The 20,727-nt window shown below is 45.1% G+C and overlaps 2 protein-coding genes across 2 annotated transcripts; one reads left to right on the top strand and one right to left on the bottom strand.

Annotated features, from left to right (window-relative positions):
* Nucleotides 1-637: 637 nt before the first annotated feature.
* On the top strand, nucleotides 638-8,180 carry SPG21 (SPG21 abhydrolase domain containing, maspardin). Its single transcript, XM_005424233.2, has 8 exons — nucleotides 638-728; nucleotides 3,839-4,000; nucleotides 4,788-4,868; nucleotides 5,472-5,617; nucleotides 6,072-6,180; nucleotides 6,621-6,728; nucleotides 7,090-7,230; nucleotides 7,527-8,180. The coding sequence occupies exons 1-8, from the start codon at nucleotides 666-668 to the stop codon at nucleotides 7,647-7,649; spliced, it is 933 nt and encodes a 310-aa protein (XP_005424290.1). The 5' UTR covers nucleotides 638-665; the 3' UTR covers nucleotides 7,650-8,180.
* A 206-nt stretch (nucleotides 8,181-8,386) lies between these two features.
* On the bottom strand, nucleotides 8,387-18,876 carry ANKDD1A (ankyrin repeat and death domain containing 1A). The gene is made up of 15 exons (XM_031059653.1): nucleotides 18,873-18,876; nucleotides 18,336-18,439; nucleotides 17,602-17,700; nucleotides 16,922-17,020; nucleotides 16,367-16,471; nucleotides 16,027-16,125; nucleotides 15,511-15,609; nucleotides 14,276-14,374; nucleotides 13,835-13,933; nucleotides 13,513-13,611; nucleotides 12,839-12,937; nucleotides 11,416-11,511; nucleotides 10,214-10,415; nucleotides 9,394-9,456; nucleotides 8,387-9,151 (listed from the first exon to the last, which is right to left on the bottom strand). The coding sequence occupies exons 1-15, from the start codon at nucleotides 18,874-18,876 to the stop codon at nucleotides 9,090-9,092; spliced, it is 1,428 nt and encodes a 475-aa protein (XP_030915513.1). The 3' UTR covers nucleotides 8,387-9,089.
* Nucleotides 18,877-20,727: the final 1,851 nt, after the last annotated feature.

The following is a 20,727-nucleotide window of genomic DNA, read 5'->3' as shown; positions in this document are numbered from 1 at the left end:
CAGAATCAATTTGTGCTGTATTAATTGGTGTGCTTCAAGGATTTCTTCATTGGTAACTCCTGACAAGAGCCTGCTTCTGTGTGGATAGAATTAAAATTTCAAGGATTTTCTGTAAATTAAGCCTTGGATCAGGTGATGTTCCTGATGTGCTTTGGGACTCGTTTGGGTCAGTTATACTCAGATGGAAAAATGTGACCTGAATACTGAGTAGGTTCATAAAATAATGTCTGTGGTGTGAATTCCTGAGTGAATTGGATGAATATTTATTAGCTATAAACTTGGAGTGCCTTATCAATTTAAAAGAAACCAAGAAGATGCTTTAGGTTTTGAAGGCACTTACAGCCTGCAACACAATTGACTTTCTCTGCAGCTGTCACGCGGGAATGCTGCTACAGAAGCATCATCATTTCATAATTAGGTTGGTGCAGTAAGGCAGTCAGGTGACTGCCTCTTGGGAGAATAATTGCATGCTTTGATGAAAACCGAGCAAAAGTGAACTTGGTGTGAGTCAGAGGTAGTGCCATCAACTGATAAGAGCAAATCAGCCTGCACTGCTTTATTTGCATAGCACAGCTTTCGAGAGCTGCCCACGGTGAAACTGTGCTATTGATTTCTCATCCTCTCTCTTTTTCAGGCTGACCCAAACTGAGGTTTTTCTAAACATCATGGGAGAGATTAAAGTCTCTCCTGACTATAACTGGTTCAGAAGCACAGTTCCTCTTAAAAAGGTATGTACATCTTGTGGGTGAAATATCTCCTCTTGGTTTTTAGGGGGAGAGACTCAGTGTGGCTAATGCAGAGCAGTTGTGGCTGTGCTACTGAGCTGCTTTATCTCCTGAACTGTTGTCCCACATGTCATGTGAGTGCATGAAAGCACACCCTTCATCTTCACATGCTTCTTGGAGGTCACTTCTGCCTGTGCTGGGGAGCAGACTCTCAGCTGTGAGCCATGGCAGGAGTACCTGCCATCCCAGTGCCAGCCCTGCTGAGGAGGGGGCTCCAAGGGAGTGCTGTGTGCTGGGCATCACCTGTGTGACCTGACTGAGCTGCCAGAGCCACCCCCACTGTTCCTGCCCATTGTCCTCAGGCCAGAGCCATGTCCAAAGGCACCTTCCCAGCAGCCAGGCAGGCTCCTGAGAGTGGGAATGTCCTTAACCACGGGGGAAAAACCCAGTTTCTTCTGCTTAGTCACACTGCCCAACCACTTTCTCCTCGTGCTTGGATTTCCCCACTGCCTTTCGCTGAGCCCCAGGAGAATGTCTGAGGTGTGCAGGGCTCCAACTTCTGCTCTCTGAGTGCTGAGTGGCAGAGGGCATGCAGTGCAGTGTGTAACTGCTGATCCACTAAAGCACTGTGTACCCCTGCAGGGAAGGGCTGCAGGATTCTCATTAATTTTTGCCAGTTTGTGTCCTGCAGATGAGAAAGGTGCATTGCTGCTGACCCCACGTGCTCTGTGGTTGCCTTCAGGCAGTGCCTCACTGGCTCACCAAAGCCAGGGCCAGCAGAAAGATGTGTGGGTGCTCTGAGGCTCTGCTTGGTGGGATGCAAGGTGGTGAATGGAAGGAGCTGGAGGTTTTGGTTCCAAGGAAACGTGGTTCTGCTGCAGCTCAGTGCCAGCAGCCACTGCCTTCAGCTGCTGCCAGTGCTCAGGGTTTCATAAGTGGGGATGTGTGTAAGCTGAAGCTGATGGTGACCTGCTGACCTTCAGCCTCGGGAATGCCTTACCCTCCTGAGTGCTGCTGTCTCCTCAAGAGGCAAATGATGCCACAGGGCTGAATGTGGGGTATGAAGAAATAAACAAACTAGTCCTGGTTATTGGAGAAAGAATTTAAAAAAAGCTCAATTTGAAAATGTAATTAGTCTCTGAAGCAGTCTTTGGGAATACATTTGCCTGCATTATCCCCCCAGAAGTGCAAAGAATGTGCACTACAGAGGAGAGAATGACCAGCCTTGGTAACCTGTCAGATCAACCTAAGGAAGCAGAGCCAGAGCTGAGCAGTTTGTTTGAGAATGTGCTGAGATGTTTCTCCTTACAGGCGCAGGAAATGCACAGCTCCATCCTTCTTCCTGCCCTGGTCAGATATAGGAAGTACAGCAGAGAAAATAACATTTTTTTAACCAAATCTCCTGGTTTGCCTGTGTGCCTCTATTTGCATACACCACTTACTCTTATTGGAGTCCTTCCTAAAAGTTTTCATCAAGGGACACCCTGGCCCTGCTAAAAAGTTGTGCTCTTTGTTTTGAGGCAGTGCAGGTTTTACCTTCTGTGTGAACTGTAGCTGATCTTGGTTGATCAACCAGAACAAGAAAAAGGTTGGTGACCTCCCAAGTCAGGAGTTAACCACACTGCTGCCTACACAGCTCAGGAGCTGGAGTTAAACTGTCCAGCATGTGGCTGGAAATCAACCAGAACAAGTGCTTAAACCATTGATTCACTGTCTGGGCTCAAGGAAGGAAATGTTGTCTGTCTGCCTCAGCTCTCTTGACATGAGCTAGCTTTGGTATTGTTTTTTCAAAGACTATGGTGTGCCTTTGGAAACACTCCTAAAGGTAAACTTGGTAGCAGGCACCCTGAATGGATCCAGCATTGCTGATGGAATTACAGCTGAGAACAGCAAGGCCTGGAGCCCAGGGGCTGTGTGCAAGGAGTTGTTGTGGTGGGGATTGGGAGGGCTTTTGTAAAAGGTTCATGTTTAAATAGTTTCAGTGATCTGGAGGCTCTGGCATGCAATCTTTTTTTATAAAGACTTTAGGAAACAACGTTACCATGTGACTCCTCACATGCTCCCGGAGCCTGAAATACTGGCTTTATTAGGAGCAGATTTGTTAGTCAAGCAAATCTGATTTGTGATACACTGTTCTCCTCTGATTGCTGAGAAACTTAACTGCTGGGTTGGAAAAACAAATTGTGCTTGCATATTACTGTTCAAAAAGCTATAAAATCTTGATATAGAGGAGATGCATTCTAGCTGCTTAACTCAGGCTTTCCCCAGAGGTTTGTGCTTGTTGATCTGGTACAAGATGCAGCTTCTGCTGGGTTGTGGAGTTGAAAGAACATCTGGAGTATAGAAAGCAGTTTCTAGTAGAACAGGCCTTGTCAAAAAAAGTCAGGCTTTGGTGCTGCTAGAAAAGAAGACCCAGTTCTTAACACTTCTGAAGGCACTAATTTTGCTGGGACTTGTGGTACTGTATGAGGAGCTGCTCATTAAGGATGGCACCTCGTGTGTGGGTAATCTCCTGGGCAATCCAGAAGCTCCTGAGATGCTGCCAGGTGATGGAAGCATTTTCCCTTCCAGGTCAGCCCTGCAGTGCTGCCCTGGGAGTTGTGTGTGTCTCTGTTTCTGGCAGGCAGCTCTAAGTGTTTCAGATCAATAATTTGTGGTGCTAGCTGCTTAATTCCACAGGCCTGCGTGGTTCCAGACCTGTAACATCTTCTGTCTGTAGATGCAAATATCAATAGTTGTTTAAAAAGCTGTCCCTGGGGTAGTGCTGGCTCTTGCAGCCTCCAGCTGCTGCTCTTGGTACCCTGAACTGACCTCCTGGGTCTCTCCTGAGCATGGTGGCTCCTTTCCTGAGGTGCAGTTCATTATCCAGCTTATGTCACAATGCACAAAAGATTCTGTCTGATGGTGTGTGGCCACAGTTCTGTTCCAGCTGTATCCACATTGTCATTCCAGTTAGAAAACAGCCTGAAAGCTATTGTAAAGAGGAGTAAAAGAAGGTCTTGAGTATTATAGCCTTTACTAGAAGTTGGAAATTTCTAGAAGCCACCCTGGAAGCTGGCTGAAGAACCTCACTTGTCTTGTGTTTCTCCTCCCCTCTGTGCCTCTCTTTCCAGATTATAGTGGATGATGATGACAGCAAAGTCTGGTCACTGTATGATGCAGGGCCAAGGAGCATTCGCTGCCCTCTCATATTTCTCCCTCCTGTGAGTGGGACTGCAGATGTGTTTTTCCAGCAAATTCTGGCACTGACTGGATGGGGCTACAGAGTTATTGCTGTGAGTATTCTCAGTCCTGTGTCAAAGGTGCTGTACTTGTGCTTGTTGCTCTGATTAGAGGTTGGATAATGAACTTCTTAGTTTTGACTTAGGGAATCCACAAAAAAACTTTGTGCTAAGTTGCACTACAGAGTAGCTAGCATATGGATCCAGGCTGGAATCTGCTGTATGTCCACAGCAGCATTTACCAAAACCTTGTTGACTTCTCAGCCTACTTTTCTCCTTGTGTGTCCTGGACACAAGTATTTTTTGCCTCCAGCTGCATTTTTGTTAGCCCTGAGGCAAACACATGAGTTAGTTCAGGGTTTCCATGTTTTCCTTTGGGAATGTGGATAACATGGTTCTTAGACTATATAATAGCTGCAGATTCACTCCTTAAATCCTACCAGCTTGCTCTTCTGGGGCTTCTCAGCTCCTGAGCTGAAACGTTGATTTGTACAATATATTAAACAGCCTGGCTCAGGATTACCACTGTCTTTTGCAGCAGTTAATGACTTCAGTATCTGGTACATGCTACAGAATCACTGAAGAACCATTCCAGCCTCCTCTGCCTCTGATCCCAGAGTGAGGCAATGCTGCACTTTCCCCAGCAAACTCTGCTCTGGGGCACTTTGTGTGTTTTTGTGTAACTGAGGGGGAGGTGTTGGCACCCTCAGGCTCTGGGGACCTTGAAGAGGAACTTCATAACATGGGAGAGGCACAGCACTGTCTTGAAACCTTTGATGTGACAACTGGTACAACTTATCAGCAGATTGATCTCAGTTTTTTCTAACTTGTGCTATTTTAGTTGCAGTATCCAGTGTACTGGGATCACCTTGAGTTCTGTGATGGATTCAGGAAACTCTTAGACCACCTTCAGCTGGATAAAGTGAGTGCTCTGAGACAAGGCAGTGGACAAATTGTTGCAATAAAAACCTGATGTTTGAAACAGTCTCATTTAAGAGCCAGCAAAAAATGGGATACAAAAATACAGCCTATAAATAAAGAGGCTGTGTTGCAATTTCACATTTGAAACTAGTTTATTTTTGAAGGTGAATGCCCTTGGAAATTGTAATACTTGGCCTAAATTCAACTCTGTTCCAGGCCTATTACATCGTATGGGTTAACTTCATTTTTTGTGAGATGCTGTGGAAGTTTTCCTTCCTAACTCATATAGTACAGAACACCACAGTTGAGTCTGTTGGGCTGGAATAGCTATAGAGAACAAAGTGAAATGTTTGGGTTTTTTCTTAAGCTTCAGCTTCATGAACACAAAGAAATTAGCACTCTGAGTCTTTGGGAAACATTTCCTTTTGTTAGTATTTATCACATTTATATTGCACATAAAACCAGATGTATGGAACAGTGATTCTTTCAAAAAATGGGTTATAAGGACAAGGTAAACTTGAACGACCTATTTTTGTAATTAAACACTCTGCTCAGAGGTCACATTTTGTCATCTGTTTGGTTTTTTTTTTTTCCCTTGCATTAGGTTCACCTTTTTGGTGCTTCTCTGGGAGGCTTTCTGGCTCAGAAGTTTGCTGAATACACACACAAATCTCCCAGAGTCCAATCTCTGATCTTGTGTAATGCCTTTAGTGACACTTCTATTTTCAATCAGACATGGACAGCAAACAGGTAAAGCAGACAGACAAGCAAGCAGACTCATGGCATTAATTTTTTTGCAGTGAAATGTCACATTGATTAGTTGGATATGTGTCTAACCTGATTCCAGCCTGGGGAGGGAGGTGTGGGATGGAATACTTGTGACTTTTAAAAGCACACCACAAGGAGAATGGAAATGTTAACAATTGAGTGTGTGGAATTAGACAAATTGTTCTGTGATCCTTTGTGGATGTGTGGCCAGATTTCAGAACTCTGCCTGTTGTCTAACAAAACCATTTAGAGCAAGAAGAGTGTTGTTCACCGTGTTTAAAGTATACTTTTGCCACATAACTAGAAGTTTCTTCAAGGATTTAATTTGAAGTTAAAACACAAAGTCTGTGCAAGGAAAGAAAGCACTTCCAATACAGCATCTTGATGTTAAGTCCTTGGTGTTTGAAGATATTGTTCCATCTTATTTCTGTTTTAGCTTTTGGCTGATGCCTGCTTTTATGCTGAAAAAAATTGTCCTTGGGAATTTTGCATCTGGTCCTCTAGATCCTGAGATGGCCGATGGGATTGATTTCATGGTGGACAGGGTAGGTGTGCTCTGGTGGCTGTGGTGTCACTCTGTAGTTACTGAGAGGGAGGTTGGAGATATTTCTGCTGCTTTCTTCATTCATGACCCAGGAGGAAGGAGTGGAAGTGGATCTGTAGCAGTGTTGACTGTCACAGCCCCAGCAGTTTAACTGATTCACTGACCCTCTACCTTAGTTCTGTTTATTTGTGTCAATCAAGAGGAGTTAAGGAACTGAGGTGGAAAAGGAGAAAATGCTGGAATAGATCTGTAGGCCATGCTCTGGGGACAGGAACAACTCATGGAATGTGGTTTAGGCATTTGTCTCCTGCAGAGTAATACTAAATTGGAATTACAACCTTCATCCCTTTAAAACTATCTTCTCTTTGGCTGTATTATTAATATTGCATTCACTTCCTGCAGTGAAATATGTTGTTAATCAGTGTTTCTCTCTACTGCAAGCTGGAGAGCCTGGGCCAGAGCGAGCTGGCCTCAAGACTCACCCTCAACTGCCAGAACTCCTACGTAGAACCTCACAAAATCCGAGACATCCCTGTAACCATTATGGATGTAAGTGAATCTCAGTTTTTAATTAAACAATATTTCCTCTCCTTGGCAGGTGGAGCCACACTATTCAGTCAGCAACTTAGCAAGCATTTGCAGCATGTAACTTCCTATTTAGGGAAGCCTTCTGCTGACTGGGCAACGCTGTGACTTTTCTGTGCTGCGTTATGAATTAGATATTCTGTGCCATATGTTTCAGTATTACAGTATTGGCTTGCTAGCTGTCAGTGCCCAGGTTTCCTTGTTTTGTTTCATTAACACCATTCCACAAAGAAGCTAAGGGTCTCCTCTAGGAGCAGCATGCAGCTAATCTGATGTAACAACAAAATCTGAGGTTCATAACTCACTGCTGGGACTTGTTGCACAGGTGTTCGACCAAAGCGCGCTTTCAACGGAAGCAAAAGAAGAAATGTATAAGCTTTATCCTAATGCCAGAAGAGCTCACCTCAAAACAGGAGGCAACTTCCCCTACCTCTGCAGGAGTGCTGAGGTCAACTTGTACATTCAAGTGAGTTCCTGAATTCCATCTATGAATGTGTTTAGCCACAACAGCAGAAGGAAACTTCTGCTGAGCTTCTTTTGTTACTTAACTTCCCTGTGTGCTCTGTGCTGCTGGTACCAAAGGGCAGGGCTGGGAGCAGCTGTGTCTGTGCTGGGCCAGCTTTGGTAGTTTTCTGTCTCTGAACTCCTGTACTCCAGAGCTGTGGTTTCACCCTCACAAAAGTTACTCAGAAGGAATGTTTCTCTTTTACCAAAACACCGTGCTCCTACACCTGTCTCTATGTTGTTTCCTGTGCCCAACAGATCCATTTGCTGCAGTTCCACGGCACCCGGTACGCAGCCATTGATCCCTCCATGGTCAGTGCAGAAGAGCTGGAAGTCCAGAAGATCAGCCTTCACAGCAGCAACGAGCACGAGGAGCAGTAGGCTTGGGAGTGCCAGTGGAACAGAGGCATTGCTTTGGTGGTCTTCCTGTGTACAATCAGCTGTTCCCACTCTGCCTTTCCCTTGTGTTAGCCGATTATCACTGTGTGATTCCAACAGGATCAACAGTCGGTGAGCTACCCATGGACAGCAACCTCCAGCAGTGTAATGGGATAGATCTGTTTCATTTTTAGTCTTTGGATTCAAGGAGGCATCTTAGAAGACTACACTTTTAATAATAAAAGACATTTTTTCTACCAAAGTCTTCACTGTATCATGTTCTTAAGCAGAACGGTATTTCTTTTTATATTTTTCACTTGGCTGTATATATTACCACATGCAGATTGTGTACTTATAAGCTGACCTATATTTTTGTTGAATATTTGATTTAAAAGATGTTAGTGTCAATATTGCCATCACTTATGTGCTCCGTACATTGTGTTGTTAATTTGTTTCTATTTGAAATAAAACATTTGAATTTTTAACTTTCTTGCTGCATAAAAATGGTTTTCAATAAAACTTCACTTTCAGCAAGTGTCTCTTGTTTTGACTCCAAGAAAACAGCAGCTGAGCTCTCTGCAGTCCTGGTTTGCCTCTACAACCACCTCTGGAAATGAAGAAAACCACCACCAGCAGCTTGAATTCCTCTCAAGCTTTAACTATAAGGTTGTACTGGTTTAGCTCTAAGAAAAAATGCTGTAGTGTTTTTTTAATAAAGATGACAAGATATGACTTGCAACTTTAAAGGGTAAAATCTAGATTTATTGAAATACAGACATTTTTTTCTGCTTGAGATGCTGTAAAAAATAAATATGAAGGATTACATGACAAATGAAAAGATGTTTTGAAAGGTCAGAGTCACCTATTTGATTTATAAATATACATGTTAATGTACATTTATAAACAGCATATGTTAATATTCTTCTCAAACTTTTTGTGAAAAGTCAAAGCATTAAAAATCACAACCCCTCAGGTTCTAAAAGGACCAAAGAGTGGCTTTGATTTTGCTTAAGTTCTCCTCTTATGGTGGGAATGTGTGGGCATGCCTAAGACATGAGACACCCCCACAAAAAAGGTAAATAAAGAACATTCCTGAGAACAAAGCCTTTGCCCCCATTAACTTAAAAACTTAACAACTGAAAATTTATATACAAAACTGTGCTGTAGACAAGTTACAGTAGAACTGTAATATTTCCTGATGCAGTATAACAAGTAACTCATTACAGTGCCCAGACCGTTTGAAATTGCTGATAAAAATCTCCCTTCTGTTTGGGGTGTTTTTGACCATGAGCATTTGTTTTACCCTTGTCATTTCCTGTCCAGAAGGGTGCAGCAGTGCCAGCAGTTTGTGACAAGAAGCCCTTAGCTTGCATCTGCCTTCTCTCAGCAGCAGAGAGGTGTTTCTTTCTCTCATCCTGAGACCAGCTGCGTTTGCTCCTGGTGTTACATTGCTGTGCATTTCCGTGGAGAGGTGGAGTCTGCATTTGCTTTTTTCCTGATACTTTCTGTAAGAGAGAATGATCTGCTGCACAGAACAATAAAGCCATGTCAGGATCTGTTCATTTATCAAACCTAAGAGAAAGAGATTACATGTAGTGGAAGCAAGGGGGCAGAGCAGGTGCTTTCAGCTCATGTGAGCTTGCTTCACTGAAGTTTTCCTTTGTGTATTTGTCTAAGCACAGAATTTGGGTAAATTAATTCAAATAATGCTCAGTGTGCATTATTTGAAGGAAGACAAAAGTATTACCTGCTAAATCTCTTCTCCCAATCCCCACCAGGCCTTCATACAGTCCCTTGATTGGATTTTCTCCTGCAGTGATCACACCATGGAGCCAGATCAGCAACATTCTGTGCCCGTGTTCCCTGTAGCTTTTAGTGCCTGGATCAAACCGCAGATGAAATCCCACACTCAGAGTGCACGGCCCTGACCAGAGCAGATTTCTGCCCCGGTGGGTTTGCACACCCCTCCCTCCTCTCTGGATTTTACTAGGAGGCTGTAAAGCATGGTTTTAATTCCTGCTTGTGATGGGATTGCTGGATTTATGTGGAACTTAATGGAGTGGCTATGGCTGAGCCTTTCATGGCAATACAGTTTCTGCCTTCAGAGCACAGCTTGGCCTCTTGCTCACATCATCCATACTACAGAGTTCTTGAAACAGTCAGAACTAGCAGTGATCTGTTTCTGACCCTCAGACCCTGCTTCTGCTAATGTATTCCTTAAATTCTAAAGAATTCACTTCACTGCCTTCTTGCTACTCAAAAAAGTAAAACCAGCAAGTTTCTTCTGTTCTGTAGAACAATTGTAGCAAGAACTCACAGGCCTGCCAAATGTCTCCTAAGGAGTGAGCAAAGATCCACTAACTCCCCTGCTTGCATGCCTTATTCCTAGACAAATTACAGTGTGTAGGTAATTCCACATTCAGTAAAACCAGAATTTTTAACCTAATCTTTTGGTTGCTTCAAACAAACCAAATGGTTTTCTTCATGCTTTGCTCTTACTGCAGCTTTATCTCCCAGAAACAAAGTCCAAGGAAAGAAAGGAAAATACCTGGGAAGCTTTTGTATACCTGTCCATTGTTGCTCAATGGCCCTAATGTGGTCATCCGTGAATTTCCAGTAATGTGCCAGCTTCTTCCATTCCCCGGGTTTGAGGTACTTAGTGGCTAATCTCCACATGACTGAGCGGATGTGCTGTGTTTCCAGCCTGTGATCCTGCTTAAAGGTCAAGTGCTTTGCCACCCATGAACTGGAGTCGCTGTTCAGGTTGTCCTGCAGAGCCAGAAGAGGGGTGCTGCAGCAGTGCCTGTGGTTCTGCAGCCTCCCACATGCTCAGCTCTGTGGTCCCTGCAAATTCTTTGTGGCACAGCTCATTTTTTAATACCCTTTAGTCTCATTTTACTCTGTGCTCATCAGGGTTAAAATGCCTTTAATGGCCACTTCGCTGTGGAAGCCCATGCGGATCACGATTTGCATTTCTACATTCCCTTTCATCTGGGGTTTGGGGCAGAATCATTTAATTAAATCTGCTTCCCTGCAACATCAGCTGTGCTCACACCCAGGCTGCAGAGGCTGCATGACATTCTCTAGGGCTGCATGGAAGCCAATGCAAGGGCCTGATCCACTGAGCATGACACTGAAGCTGCACCTGAGCCACAGGCACATGCTCTCCTTCCCTTCCTTTGCTTCCCCCTCTGGAGAACTGCTATGGAAGGACAACCAAACTCTGAAGAACATGCAAGGGATGTGACATTCAGCTGTGCTTTCAGCTCACTCTGCTCAGCTTGGTTTGGGCACAGGCTTGGGGCAGGCAGGGTTTCAGAGGGGAGACTGGGGCTGAGAGGCTGCACTTTGAGGGAGAAGTTGGTTGTATGACTCCAACAAGAGCTGTCTCCTTCCACTGCTGAAAAACTCTCAAAATCCTATTTTGGTGACCTGAGGCCAAGCATTTTTTCACTCAAGTCCTTCAATTTCTCCTTCTGGGAAAAGGAACTAATTCTATCCCTTTGGGAGCAGCTGTTAAATAATTTTTGGAAACCCCTATTCCCAGCAGTGCCACCTGGGATTTCTAACAGCAGAGGCCATTTTAAATAAGGAAAACCTTAAGTAGATGCTGTTGGCATGGTGAGGACTTCTGTTTTTCTTAAGTAAGGGGATGAAAATAGAGGTCAGGCTGTCACGGGATGTCCTGTATTTCTTATTCTTTGACAGCTGGTATGTGGAGTGTCAATGGAGAGGAGAAAGCACAGGGGCTGTTGTGTAAACTGCTCACCTTCTCCCATTTGTAAAATCGATCCGCTTTGATAATCATGTCCACCAAGATGATGTGATTGCCTCGGGCAGCAACATCCAGAGATGTTTTCCCTTGCTGAAATTAGAAAGGAAAAATGAGCTGGAAAAGACTTTGGACCTTAGGAGGTACAATCTCCACAGCCACCCAGTATCTGCAGCAGCTGGCACATGGACTACTGAGTGATGCACCCACCAGGACCTGTTCTCCACCTGTGAACTTCAGAGGTGAGCTTGTCAAGCTCCTGCATTTGGGGAATGAGGAGTGGTTTTGCAGGCTCTGCAGCATCTCCTCTGGTGCTACAAGCGATCTGCCTATTTTGCAGGAGCCACTGGAAAAGCTTCACCCACCAACTGGAAAAGCTGCAACCCACCAACATGAGAGCAACCATCAGAGAACCAGCTCAGCTCTGCAGTCCAAGGTATTTTACAGCCTTTTGCACAGCAGGTTTGCTGACACATGAAACCAAAATGATTTATACAACCTCATTAACTTTACAGGCTCCAGATACACATGATTAAAAATGGTCTCTTAGGAGAAGCACAAGCTGATGAGACTATGAAAATGTGGCTATGTTCCTTTCATGAATATGATTTTGGATTGGGCAGGGGGAGATTTGTATTTCTATCTAAAATCAGAAGGCAGGAAAGAACGAGGTTTGAAAGTTGCATGAAGGAAAGCGAGCCAGCCCAGGCACCAGGCATAACAGGAAGAACAGTTCTGGCCTCAGATGTGAGCAGAAACCCAATTTCATACAGGAAAGTGTGAATGTGTCCCCTGTGCTGAGTGTCACTGCAGTTCCATAGAGTGCTGAAAGGTGACAAACATTCACCACAGCTGAAGGCCAGTTCAGCCAGGTGCCTTCAGGTCTGCACTTGCTCTTACCCACTGCAAATGGCAAACCCTATTTTAATCCCCGCCCAAGGGCCTCCAGCATTTTTGGGCACATACTACATTTTCAGGGCTCTTGAAATTCATTCTGTTGATTTTATTAGATGCCAAAAGTCCCAGAACTGTGCCAGATCTATACCAAACAGATCCTTTCAACCCATTAGAATATGTGTGCTGTAATTTTTCAGGTATATTACTTACCTTTATTTGAGGAAATCTTTGATATTACTATTCATGATAGTACAAGTAGAAGGAACTAGAAAAACTTTGAGAAAGAAAGCATTGTTCTTTGTGTTATCTATTTTCTACCTGTCTAAGAACCAGTCACTTATTTCCTGGAAAATACATCAAAATAACCTACTCAGCTGTGTTTTAAGGACTTATCCCTGGAAATATCCAAATTTTAATATTACCGGCCTTCCTTGAAAATTGTGAAAAACATTAGCAAAGACCATCTATGTATATTTTCCCTCCATACTCCCACAGAACCTGTTTCACCCATGGAGACCTTTACCTTGTCTGTCAGCTTCAGATTAACTCCTGCAATGAGAATCATCTCAGCAATGTCCTGCCTGCCGTGCTCTGCAGCGATGTGGAGTGAGGTCTGCTGCCTCTGCAGAAGGAGGGAGAAAGGACTACACTTCAGAGAAGGACAAGTGTGAGGCTGGAAGGACAGAACACTACCAGGAGGAGCCTTGGGACTGTTTAATGGAAACCACTAAAACTGAACATAAAATGTGTCAATTTTATGGTATCATCAGTAGAGAACATCGCTACAAGTATGAAGATTAACCAAAACAAGCTACACAAAGCCCCTCATTCAGAAAATTACAGTTTGGTGAGACAATCAGCTACCTCCAGGCTTGCCTCCTATTCTCAGCCCTCTAAACATTTCGCAGAATATATTCCATCTTGAAATTTCTCCTACCTGCTTCCAGCAAGGATGAGAGAGCCTTGTTGCAACACAATGTTGCAGGGGACACAGCACAGCCCTCATGTTGAACACCATCAAGTGATTACCTCACTGCAACAATTATAATCATTTCACAGGTTTCACATTTCCTAAGCTGCACTTCCAGGTTCTCCACATTTTAAAGCACTCCTCTTTAATCCTGTCCCCAGGGTGATAAAATCCCCCATGAAACTGGTTCACATTTCAAACACAAAGAACAGGAGCTGCAGTCTTACATTATCTGGAATGTCAAGGTCACACTCTGCACTGATGAAGAGCTTCACCATGGCTGGGAAGTTCTGCAGGACTGCAATGTGCATTGCTGATGCATTTTGCTGTGGAAAGAAGATCCTGCACTTAGGGAGAGCTTAGCTCATAGCACTGAAAGCACCATGCTGTGCCCAGCATGTCCTGTTCTATCACAGCTGCCAGTTTGCACTGGGCACTGACGGGGATGCTGCAGCACTGGTCCTTCCAGAGCTGCTTTGTGCTCTTGAGCAGCTCCACAAACTGACTTTACCCTTTTTGTTAGTGGTAAGAGCATTGAGAGGGACTCACATGATTGAGAGCATCCGTGTGGATTCCTGCATCCATGAGGATCCTGGCTATCTCCTCATAGCCATGCAGTGCTGCATAATGAAGGCAGTTCATCTTTTTCTGAGAGACAAGTCAGAAGAGAGGAGTGTTACTCAGGGATTCTTTCCAGAGGCTGCAGTTGTTACAGACTACCCACAAAGAGCTCCCTGCTCCCTCCTGCAAGAATCCCATGGCCCAGCACTGACAAATCCATGGAGATTGTCTCCAGCCAAACTAGTCCCAGGGAGCTTCACCTGCCTCTTTGTACACAACCACGTTTACCTTCATCTAAACTCCCTGTGCTATTCCTCAATGCAGGGCTCCACATGACCTCTCTCTCTGTGGGTGACCTGGGAAGCCACAGGTGTGGGGATAAATCCACAAAGTAGGGTTTGGGAATGGAATCACATCCATGGAGCTAACCTGGGTTTGGGCATTGACATCAGCACCCACTTCCACGAGCAGCTTCACACAGTGGCTGTGTCCCCCCTCAGCAGCCAGGTGCAGAGCCGTGAGTCCTTCCTGCACAAGGCAAGAAAGGACACAAGCAGCATTTCTGTAGACAAGGCCAAGACAGAGCAGCAGAACGAGTCACAGACTGCACCCCAGCTTCTGAATCCATGACATGTTACAGTACCAGTTCTGAGGGCCAGGGATCTCCAGTTGATTGTTACAAAAACAGAGGACAAAATTATCTGCCCTGGACATACCAGAGTACTTCTCTGTCCTGAATGTCACTGGCTGTGGGCCACAAGACAGACATTGTGTTCATCATCTTTCCTCCCCTCCAGCCCGTCAATAAACCAAAAAGGATTTTACACAGACAGCAAAGACAAACCATTTTCCTGGAATAGCCCAGAAATAGAACTTGAAACCTGTGACCCTCTATCACTGGTTTTCCCTTCCAAGGGTTGCAGCTCATTTCATTACAAGAAAACAGAAGCAAGCAAGCAGAATTCCTAAGTGATTTCATCTGGTTTTATTATTGCTCTTTGCAGAAAGGGCAGCTCATGTGGGGGTAGACAAATGCTGCCAGTTACCACAGAAGGTGGCTCCCCCTTTCCTTCAGATCCTAATCACAATCAAATACACTTTTCAAAGACAGTAACCAAATAAGACTAAAAAAAATGCTGATAAACTTAATTGGGAGTGTGCCCTGGAATAAATAACAGCGATACTAAGCCAATATTTGCTATCTAAGTCATTAACTGTGTTCCAGCCACATAATTTTCCAGAGCAGATCTGTCAAAAGAGAGATCTCAAACAGAAGGTCCATATGTTCAGTGACTAAGTCAATACTTCAAAGCATGGTGAAGTTTAGTTTAAAACACACTCAATAACCATTTAGGCACTTGAATGTACAAGGGTCAGGGAGAGAAAGGGAGATTAAATGGAGTGATAAGGTAGGTGTGCAGATACAGCAGGAAGAGAAGGCAACACTTTAAAGCCGGAAATTGGTCCAAGACGGATGTCGCCTTTCACTGATGCTCTGCAAGTGTGACCTGCCTTTACCCACACAGGCTTTAGATAAAATCAGCTATTTTCTAGACCTCTCCTGTCATTACTGGCTTTTCAGCCTGATGACTGTGGCAGGAGAGTATTTCTAGGGGGAAAAGGGCAAAACTGATGTGGTTTTGATTTAATTTAAGTGTACTTACTGAGTTTTTTTCATCAAGGTCCACTCCGACATCTATAATCTTCTCCAGCACAGAGAGGTGTCCATTTTTAGCAGCTAAATGCAATGCTGTATTTTCTTCCTGAAAGTAAACATTACTTTATAAACATATGTCTCACAGGACTGAGTGTTCATATACCACAACCTTGCACAGACTATATCCAGTGTGGCTGAAAAGGAGGTTGTAACCAGTAGCACAAATATGAAGCAATCTTCCTACAGGTGTAGCAGCAAGGGAAGAACCCCTCCTACCTTAAACTGGAGCATGGTCCACCAGGCATGCTGGGTATCCTGCCTGAAAAGTCGTGGAGAGAAATCATGAACTAAGCAAGAAAATGGCTTGAAGTGGATAGGGAAGAAAAGCCCTGACATACCACAGCCATAGTAACAACTATGGACAACTTGCCTGCCTGAGCCTTATCTGGGATTCTGTTCCCTGGTTTTCACATCCCCTAATCCTTAGACTTCACCTCCCTTGCATGTGGTTTTGTGCCCATACCTTGTCTTTGGCACTGTGAGAACAACCCAGTCGAATGAGGAACTCCACCACCTTCAGCTGCCCATGCTCTGCGGCCAGGTGAAATGCTGTCCTGTCCATCTTTGGAAGAAAACAGAGAAACACAGTCCAAAAGGCTCAGAAAGCACAAGATCAGATCATCTGCTGCAAGAAGCTTGACCAGAGCCAGAATCCCCATCATCCCTAAGCTCACTCTGCAGGAAGACTTCTGGAAGTAGCATCTGACTCTGATTCTCTTCCCAAGACCAAGAGCAATATTCCTGCTAAGCTCAGCACAGCAATACCAGACTTCATAAAACAAAGCCATGAAAAGCCTTTCTACCTTGTCTGTCTCATCCACACACATGTCCTCCAAGTCCTCCATGATGAACTCCATGACCTGGATGTGTCCCCTCTGAGCTGCACAGTGAAGCAGGTTCCTGCCATTCTGGAAGGAGACAAAGGACTGCTCATTCAACAAGTCCAAGACTGTGGGACAGTCAGTCTCTTTTGACAAACTGCTCCTGTTAGCAAAGGCCCATTTCATCCTCCCTGCACCTTCAGGACTAAAATTCCTTGTGCTGCAGACAGCAAGCTACGACTGAAATATTAATCCCCCTTTTCCCAGACAAGGTCTGTTTTAGAATACAAGGACTGCTGATTCACTAAACCATTTCCAATTTCTGTAACACCTTCCACATCAGCACTGCACAAACATGAGGTGAGGAAGACGTGTGCATCTCCAGAGCTCCAATTATTTCACCTACTTCAGGGATAAGTCAGAGTGCAGATGGCAATCCCCAGAGCAGATGCTGTCACACACGACTGAGCTCACAGGTAAACCTCTCTCTGTCCCTGTCTAGAGCCAAGTGATGGATCCACACGGGGAGACCCTCACCCTATTGACACGGTTAATCTTGGCCCCAGCATTGACAAGGATCTGCAGGACACGGAGGTGGCCAAACCAGGCAGACAGGAGAAGAGCATTCATTCCAAACTGGGCAAAAAAGAAAGATACTTACAGTTAAACTGCAGCCATCACCATCCCCATCCCCACCCTGGAGGGAAGCTGTCCTCTTAGCTTAATGAAGTTTTCCAAATCTATTTGTTTCTTACTAGTATATTTTTTTAGTTGCACTTTCTCCAATTATTATTATTCCTGTCACAGATATTCACAGCAGCTGAGCAGAGACCTGCTTCTTGGTAGCTACTACCTTTTTAAAGGTGTTAGCCTGGTTGTATAGGGAAAACTGTTTGGCTGTCACTGTCATCCTACAAGCCCCACCAACACAATCAGAAGAAGCCAAGCATCCCCATGCTCTACGGAAAACTTCACAGACTCTACCAGCCTATTCCAAGTCACTGTGCATGCAAGGAAAAGGCCGAAATACAGAGCACAAACACATGTGCCAACAAGGCTTGCTCCAGCCCCTTGCTCAGCAGGAGCAGCATGCCACCCTGTGCCACCCACCCAGGGCTAAGGTGCAGTGTGTAACTGCTGGCCCAGCACCCGGTCCCCGGCACTGCCCCAGCACTGAACACATGTGCAGCACATGCAAGGGAGAGTGGCCTCTGTACACTGTCCTCGTCATCCACAGGGGCGTCGTGATCCAGGAGCAGCCGCACAGCATCCACGCTCCCGGCTCCCGCAGCCCAGTGCAGGGCACTCCGCTCTGCCTGCAAGCAAAGACAGGGGCAGGGAAGGCTGAGTGTGCACAGTGTGGGTATCCACCAGCCCTTCTGAAGGCCAAAATATCCTTGGCCATCTATGGAGCCAGAATTTCTTGCACTGTGCAGAGTTTCTTTAGACACAGCCCTCTGTCTCTGCTCTCCCGTCAGCAGACAGGTGTCAGTCACCTTCTGCTCAGGAGCTGCAGTTCTGGACTGTAATGACAGCACAGAATGAAGAACATTGCTGACAATAAATGGACAGATTGAAACACTTGGGATGGGGGCAATCCTGTATCTCCATGAACCTACTAGTCAACAAGGAAAGACCTGCACCAGAAACCAGAAACAGAGTTTGTCCCACAGTCTTACTGTATAGAGACAGCAAAATCAGAGCCTTTCATGGCAATCATGTCTATCTGGCAATTGCAGCTTTCCAGTGTGGCCAGGATGACAGTGCTGGGGGTCTCAGTGTGTTGTGAAAACTGCTTGGTTGCTACAGGCCCTATTTGGCACTGGGTGTTGTATTTTAAAGCTTTGACAAATCAAGCAGTTTATGAGAAGAGTAGTGTTAAGGAGCTGCAGTTCTGAAACACACCCTCAGCACTTCCTGCAGCTTGGAGGTGGAAAAACCCAGGACTTACATTGTTTTTGGCTTTAATGTCAACTCCTCTCCTGATGAGTTCCTCCATCCTGGCTGTATCATTTCGCTTCGCTGCATCATGGAACTCCTTCTCTGACTGAAGCACTGCAGCAGAGCAGAAGAGTGAGCATTAAAACAGTGCTGGCAAGGGGCATGGAGCAGCATGCACCAACAAACCTCCCCTTCATCTCACCGGCCCCCAGGGCTTCAGGGAAGGATGACTGCAGAAAGATTCTTCCAGCAAGAATCCCAGCCCTACAGATGTTGGCATGTTTGCTGGATTTATATCCTACCACTGTCTCTCCTTCCCTGGCTACCCCTGTGCCACATCAGTGCTCTTCCAGTCCTACCCACTTCTCTTCTAATTCAGTGTCTCTCTGCATGGATTTGCTCCAGCTGCAAAACCTTTTGATCCATGAGGTCCATATCCTCTGGGTACCCTCTGAGGCCCAGAGTCAGTGTGAAGGCTCTGAGATGACACAGACCCTTTCCTCCATCCTTCTACCTACATGCCACTGCTCTGCAAGGAGGCCTTTACACATGGTCCCCTCCAGGCAACCTGAACCAGCCAAGCAGCACAAAACTGCCAGCCTGGCCTGTGATTAGTGTTGCATCTCTTAATAAACCATGGCAGTTCTGCACATAATTTACCATGACTGGCACTACTTGTCCTGCACAGTTAGGCACAATTTAAGAGTGTTTACTCCCCATGCTGGGCCTTGCCCCAGCAATCTTCTCCTTCATCAAATAAACCTTCCTGCCAAGAAACAAGAGCAAGGCTGTGAGTGCCACAGCCCAACAGGGAGGCTCTGAAGGCTTTTGGCAAGGCTGGTGTCCGTGTTTGTTGGACTCAATCTCTGTCCTAGTGCTTTTGGGGAATTCTTTCAAGAAGTGCTTGAGTCAGACCCTTGGCCTGTCACATCCTACTGGAGAGCTGGCCCAGATGCTCTGCTCTCCTCTACACTTCCCCAGAACCCAGGCTGCAGCTTGAGGGGCTCAATGACAATTCAGTTTATTCCAACATATCAACTGCATATTAAACACAAGCCATACAAAAGGCATCAAAACGTATTATTGTTTCCATTCCACCACAATGAAGGAGAAAACCAGGAGACTTGCTGCCTAAATAGCACAATTCATCTCTTTGTAGGGCACAGAAGAAAGGCGTCCCTACCACGGACTCCTACAGCAACAGAGGTATAACCTCATCCTCCAGTTTCCATTCCCCTTGCCTTCAAACAAAATAACTTTAGCTCAAGAAAAACATAAATAACACAAATTTTAATACTAGACAGGATCATTCAACAGTGTGTTTATCCACTTAACACCAGACATGGTCATCTGAGAGTGTGTATTCAAGATGCTGGACCTGCTGCTACAATGAAGGCAGTAGGATTTGGACACTGATTTCTGCAAGAAACAGGATTTCCTATGCTGTATATTAAGGCTCTTATCACCTTGTCAGCTGTGTTAACAGGATTGCATTTCACCCTGCATGGACCCTTCATTTGAGGGGAAATATCAAGAGAACTTATGAAAAACACATTGAGTTTTTGTTAATTATTAACACCAATGGCTACACACATACCATCTCCTTGTATATGCTTATCTCCCTTCAGTGGAGTAAATCCTATGTTTCAATTAAGCAAATGCTGCTGACCCTGCTCTCCAGGGGACAGAAATGTTTTCGTACATTTTATGGACAGAAAAAGCATCATTTTCAAGAGATGCCAAACCACCTTAGTTATTCTTTGCACTAGCTTTGAAGAGGCAGTAACAAATCTGGCATCGCTAAGGCTGTAAAAGCCGCAATTTATTTATTTTCAGCAACACAATGAGTAACAGTTTGATGGTCTGAGTTTCCTACTTAAGATCCACAGCGGCTATGTAAGTGTAAATGCACTCCTCATCATGGCATACACCTGTCCAGCAGCAACATTTCAGTGGATATTTAGCAGTGTTCCTTCTCTTTCAAGCTCAGATTCCAGGGTACTTCATCGCTCACTGAACAGGAATTCAGTTGTCACAAACAGCATGGAAAACATTTTAAATTATTTACCCTCAATGCAATGCACCAACTCACAGGCAGTTTATTATGCAAGAGATGTAGAAAAGCAGCAAAGGAGGAGAAAGACGTGCAAAGAAATGTGCAAAACCCATCCACCGAGCCCTGCCTGGGGCTGTAGGACACAAAGACAACTTGGGATGGGGACCGAGGGACCAAGGAGGTCAAAAACCCCAAGTGCGGGGTACCGGAGTTAAGTGCAGCCTCTCAGCGGCGCAGGATGCTTTTGGACAACAGCAGTTTTTATTCACAGGTAGGTTTAACCACCTGCCTTGTTTCCCAGCGGATTTTCAGGTGTCCGGTTCTATTTCAGGGCATCCCGGCTCTG

This window comes from Geospiza fortis, unplaced genomic scaffold (genome assembly GCF_000277835.1).
Source record: "Geospiza fortis unplaced genomic scaffold, GeoFor_1.0 scaffold2, whole genome shotgun sequence".
NCBI lineage: Eukaryota > Metazoa > Chordata > Aves > Passeriformes > Thraupidae > Geospiza > Geospiza fortis.
The sequence above is the reverse complement of the archived record's forward strand: the minus strand, read 5'-3'. Positions and strand labels throughout refer to the sequence as shown.

What these genes read in the sequence shown, in the direction of transcription:
- SPG21 (XM_005424233.2), top strand. Translation starts at nt 666, where the DNA reads ATGGGAGAGATTAAAGTCTCTCCTGACTATAACTGGTTCAGAAGCACA. An exon ending in GGGGCTACAGAGTTATTGCT is followed by an intron (nt 4,001 to 4,787) that starts GTGAGTATTCTC and finishes GTGCTATTTTAG; the next exon opens with TTGCAGTATCCAGTGTACTG. An exon ending in TCCCTGTAACCATTATGGAT is followed by an intron (nt 6,729 to 7,089) that starts GTAAGTGAATCT and finishes CTTGTTGCACAG; the next exon opens with GTGTTCGACCAAAGCGCGCT.
- ANKDD1A (XM_031059653.1), bottom strand. An exon ending in GTGTGGATGAGACAGACAAG is followed by an intron (nt 16,126 to 16,366) that starts GTAGAAAGGCTT and finishes TTTCTTCCAAAG; the next exon opens with ATGGACAGGACAGCATTTCA. An exon ending in CTCACAGTGCCAAAGACAAG is followed by an intron (nt 15,610 to 16,026) that starts GTATGGGCACAA and finishes GTTTACTTTCAG; the next exon opens with GAAGAAAATACAGCATTGCA.